Raw genomic sequence first — 5,408 nt, 5'->3', positions numbered from 1 at the left:
AAAATTTTGTAGGATATCTTAAATAGATATAACGTACGAATATGAAAAAAAAAATTAGACTAAAATGTTTTCTAGATGCCGAAACAAGTTAAGGGTGCATCAGTACATCAATTTTAAAGGAGTGGATTGTAGAATCACCCAAAATTATATAGGAGGGATATTATGAGGTTAGGTATGTAATAAATATTGTAATCAAATAGATTAAGTGATATGACAAAATTAATCTCTTTAATTTAATTATTTTTCAGTATTAAAAATTTAAACAAAAGATCTATTAAAAAAAATGTAAAAAGAAATAGCAAAAGAAGTATTATCTTCAGAACAACATGTTTGTAATAACCGCACTTTAGAATATGAACTAGTAAAGACAATTAACATTGATTATTGGTATTTTTATAGTTATTTATGAATTTGTTTAATTTTGGGTCCCATTATTAAAAATGAGCATTAGAATTATAATTTCTCAATTCCAAAAATTTTATTAAACTCTAAGAGTATTATTTGTATTATATAAGAATTATGTTTTTCTTTTTTACAATTTTTACTAGGCGACAACAGAAAATGTAATGGATACATATTTTAATCACATGGGTAAGTCTAGAACTTTTATCTTAATGGGTTTAATGTTGGAAAAAATAGAATACCGAGTTTGAGTGAGATTATGGTTTTTGACTATTTTACCCCTAGGCTTGAATTAGCTTTATATTAAGCTGATAACTCTATGGTATAGAGTTATTTTCTATGCTTTTAAACTAAAAGTATTGTGAGAAGAGTAGTGAAAATGTGTTTGTTTGCTTAATTTTAGTTAGTTTTAGTGTTATTTTCTATTTAGTAAGCTAACTTTTAAGTCTTGTAAATATTGATATTGTTGGGTGTGTTTTTCCAATTAATTGTGTTTGTTTGTTGTTGAAAAAGGAAGAATTAAATTGATAGGAAAAAGAAAAAAAACACAAGCTGAAATTGGGGCAGATTGCTGAAGCAATGCTGAAGCGAATTCAGCATTCTGGCAGTAACGTGGAAACACGAGTTTCACTTATCCACCTCAGCGAATTCAACCCAGTCACTCAAAATACACCAGCTGGCTGTTGTAAAAGGAAGGGAACTAAATCTAGTGGGCCAAAGTGCAAAAAGAATTGGGCTTCTCATTTTGGGGAGTGATTTTGTACCCTAGGGACCCAACAACTAAAAGGGAAAAAGAGAGGAAGTACACCATCTTCATCTTCTCTCTAACATGAGGGCAGCTGCCATTTTTTGAGGGAAACTAATTGCAGAAAGTACATAGAGGAAAAAAAGAGAAGGGGGACCCAAGTACAAGAGAAGAGAAGGACAAAAGCTCTATTTGTTTGCATTTATCTTCCTTTTTTTTTTATACTTTGTTATTTTCTTTCTTGTCTTTAAATACCAAAAACTTTGTTAGATTGTAAACAAAGGGCAGCAGCCATGGATGAATATTGCTTACTTTGGATTTTATTTTCTAACTTGACTATGAGCTAGATTTTTGAGGCTTGAATGGCTATGAACTTCTATGTTGGGTATGATTAATTTTTAAGCTTACTTTAGCATTTTTGCCTTTGTTCATTCAAGTGAGTTTCATTTTATTGGATTGTTGTTTCTTGGCCATGAATAACAATTTGCTAAGCTAGTTCTTGTACCGGAAGGGCTAGATCTAGTAGTTCAACTTGAATGGAGCAAGTGAAAAACCTAGATTTAGGTTTTTTTTCTATGTAAGTGGAATAGGAATATTTCATTTACCTTGCATAACTTAAAAAATTGATGTTTGAATAGTGTTCTGCTTGCTGGTTTGATACAGGAATATATTGAGCTAAGTGGTAGACTTAAATATGTGAGTATTGGAAAATTCTCACAAGCCTAGAAGAATTTTTGTTATCTCTGTGCTGAATGCTGGAGTAATGCTGAACCGATGCTGTAACACCTGGAAAAAAACCTGACTAGAAGGAACTAGCTATTCAAGCCATTTTTACCATATTACATTTTTTATCTTACAATCAATTTTTCTAGCAGCAGTAGTTTTAATTTTAGCAAATTTAATTCATGTCATTTTTAATTTTGAATCATTACTCAACCATTTGCATGTTATTTCCTTTTACTTTAAGTTGAAATTAGTTGGTTTTACATCAAGATTTGTTTGCAATCCCTGTGGAGACGATTTTACTTATCACTTTATTACTTGTTTGACTACGTATACTTGCTTATATAATTTTCACAACAAGTTTTTGGCATCGTTGCCGGTGATTGAAACTAAATATTGTGTATTATCAACTATTTTGCAATTTATTTTCTGGTTTAAAGTTTTAATCCTATTTGGTGCGTTGAATTTTCTTTTTCAGGTGTAATCTAGTGCATGAACGAGCAAGAAGAAGACCTTGAACTTGCTCCTATTGACCCCGAAATTGAACACACTTTCATACAAAGAAGGAAGGAACAAAAGGCTAAAAAACGTTGCAATATGGCCGATGGGTTTGAAGTTGGGGGTGCTCATAATGAAGTTAATCCTATTGCTTTGGCCGATGATAGAGCCCGAGCAATAAGAGAGTATGCAGCCCCTATGTTCAATGAACTTAATCCAGGTATTGTGAGACCCGAAATCTAAGCACCTCACTTTGAGCTCAAGCCCGTCATGTTTCAAATGCTCCAAACGGTGGGTCAATTTGGTGGGTCGCCAACGGAAGATCCTCACCTCCATATTCGCTCATTTTTGGAGGTGAGTGACTCTTTCAAGCTACAAGGAGTAAGTGAAGAGGCTTTAAGATTGAAGTTGTTCCCATTTTCCTTGAGGGATCGGGCTAGAGCGTGGCTTAATACTATTCCTCCCGATTCGGTGACTACTAGTTGGAATGACTTGGCTGAAAAATTCTTGAGAAAGTACTTTCCTCCAACAAGAAATGCAAAGTTTCGAAGTGAGATCATGTCCTTTCAACAATCAGAAGACGATACTACTAGTGATGCATGGGAAAGATTAAAGGAGTTGTTGAGGAAGTGCCCACACCATGGTATTCCTCATTGTATTCAACTTGAGACATTTTACAATGGTCTCAATGCGGCATCTAGGATGGTGTTGGATGCTTCCGCTAATGGAGCCATTCTTTCCAAGTCTTACAATGAAGCTTTTGAGATTTTGGAAAGGATAGCTAGCAACAACTATCAATGGTCAACTAATAGAGCTCCTACAAGCCAAAAAGTAGCAGGTGTTCTTGAAGTAGATGCTTTGACTGCTCTAACCGCTCAAATGGCTTCAATGACCAGCATTTTGAAGAACATGAACATGGGAGGAAGTACCACCCGCTGCCATTCAAAGGGCAGAAATTTCTTGTGTTTATTGTGGTGATGGGCATACTTTTTAAAATTGCCCTTCGAATCGAGCTTCGATTTGCTATGTGGGTAATCAAAACTTCAACCGCAACAACAATCCATACTCAAACTCCTACAATCCAGCATGGAAGCATCATCCGAATTTTTCATGGGGAGGTCAAGGGGAAAGTTCAAGTGGAGCACAAGCACAAGGAAAATAATCATTTCGCCCGGGATTTTCTCAACAACCAAGACCTCAACAACCACACCAACCTCAAGGCTCTCAAACAAGTTCTTTGGAGATCTTAATGAGAGATTATATGGCCAAAAATGACAATGTAATTCAAAGCCAGGCAGCATCTCTTCGGAATCTTGAAATTCAATTGGGGCAATTGGCCAGTGATTTGAAGAATAGACCACAAGGCACTTTGCCAAGTGACACCGAAAACCTAAGAAGAGATGGCAAAGAACATTGCAAAGTGGTAACCTTGAGAAGTGGAAAAATTCTTGAGTCAAATGTGGCTGCAACAGGCAGTAAGGAGCCCTCTTCAATCCAAAAAGAGGGGGAAATGAAGATAAAACCAGCAATTTCAGCTGCTGAAATTCCCCCAGTAGTTACAGCATCCAGTCAGCATTCTGCTGCAGAAAAGTCTTTGCAAAAGCCACTTCCACCATTTCCTGAACGGTTCAAGAAGCAACAAGACGATGGTCAATTTCGGAGATTTCTTGATGTTCTAAAGCAGCTCCACATCAATATACCATTAGTGGAAGCTTTGGAGCAAATGCCAACCTATGTAAAGTTTTTGAAGGATATTTTGACAAAGAAAAGGAGGCTTGGCGAGTTTGAAACGGTCGCTTTGACGGAGGGCTGTAGTGCTATGTTGAAAAGTAAAATCCCACCCAAATTGAAAGATCCGGGCAGTTTTACAATTCCAATTTCTATTGGGGGTCGAGATGTTGGAAGAGCTCTTTGTGACTTGGGAGCTAGTATTAATCTCATGCCTATGTCCATTTTTGGAAAGTTGGGAATTGGAGAAGCAAGGCCAACCACCGTCACTTTGCAATTAGCGGATCGTTCCATGACGCATCTAGAAGGGAAGATTGAAGATGTGTTGGTGCAAGTGGATAAGTTTATTTTTCCAGTCGATTTCATTATTCTTGACTATGAGGAAGATAAGGAAGTTCCAATCATTTTAGGGAGGCCATTTCTTGCTACGGGAATGACTTTAATAGATGTTGAAAAAGGAGAGCTCACCATGAGAGCTCAAGATGAGCAAGCCACATTCAAGGTTTTCCATCCTATGCGTGCTCTGGATGCAATAGGAGAATGCTTAGCAATTGGAGATATGGTGTAAAGCCCGCTTAGTTAATTTGGAAATTATCAGTTAATTATGATTAATTATGAAATTATTTATAGCTATTTAAATAATTTATTACTGTTATTTATGGAATTCAGAAATGCATGGTTATGTTATTCAGTAGTTTTCATATTTTGCATTTCTGGTGCCCGGTATTTTGGAACTCGGCGTTTGGCTCAGTAGTAATCACAACTTAGTATGTTAGTAGTTTGGGGACGGGTTTTAGACATTGGGAATGTCGGGAATGGCCGGGAATTTAGAATTTCCCAAAAATACCCCTTTAGTATGATTTATGTGATTTTATGGTGGAGGGGCAAAATGGTCTTTTTGCCCCCTTAGTATTTTGTCTTCTAGTGGAATTATTATTGAAAAAGAAATGTTTATTTGTTTAATTGTTGGCTGAATAAAATGGGATTATATGGCTTTTATTTCATTTTTTCCCAAACTTAGAAAAAATTACATTTTCTCAAAGAAAACTCTCTCAAAACTCTCTCTCTCTTTTCGGCCATTTGAGGCAGCAAGAAGGGTGATTTTTCCTCTTCATTTTCAAGTGATTTTCAGCTAGTTAGAGTGTTCTTAATTGAGGTAATTCTTATCTAGCTTTCTTTCTTTGTTTTCTTTAAATTTTGATGTAAAAGATGGGTAATGCATGATGAATTCTGTTGATGTTGCTGCTGTAAGTTGTCTTGATTTTTATAGTTTAAAGCTTGTTAGATTAGGGTTGTTTAAGTGGTTTTGAAA

The 5,408-nt window shown here is 35.7% G+C and overlaps 1 protein-coding gene and 1 non-coding gene across 2 annotated transcripts; one reads left to right on the top strand and one right to left on the bottom strand.

Annotated features, from left to right (window-relative positions):
• Positions 1-2,908: 2,908 nt before the first annotated feature.
• On the bottom strand, positions 2,909-3,015 carry LOC115696093 (small nucleolar RNA R71). Its single transcript, XR_004007691.1, has one exon. It is a non-coding gene; the product is annotated as a small nucleolar RNA R71 (small nucleolar RNA).
• Positions 3,016-3,629: 614 nt separating this feature from the next.
• Positions 3,630-4,664, top strand: LOC133039162 (uncharacterized). Its single transcript, XM_061117991.1, has one exon. It carries the CDS (start codon positions 3,630-3,632, stop codon positions 4,662-4,664), a length of 1,035 nt encoding a protein of 344 aa, XP_060973974.1.
• The last annotated feature ends 744 nt before the right edge of the window (positions 4,665-5,408 follow it).

This window comes from Cannabis sativa, chromosome 6, assembly GCF_029168945.1.
Source record: "Cannabis sativa cultivar Pink pepper isolate KNU-18-1 chromosome 6, ASM2916894v1, whole genome shotgun sequence".
NCBI classification, from domain to species: Eukaryota; Viridiplantae; Streptophyta; class Magnoliopsida; order Rosales; family Cannabaceae; genus Cannabis; species Cannabis sativa.
This window is presented reverse-complemented; position numbering and strand designations above follow the sequence as displayed.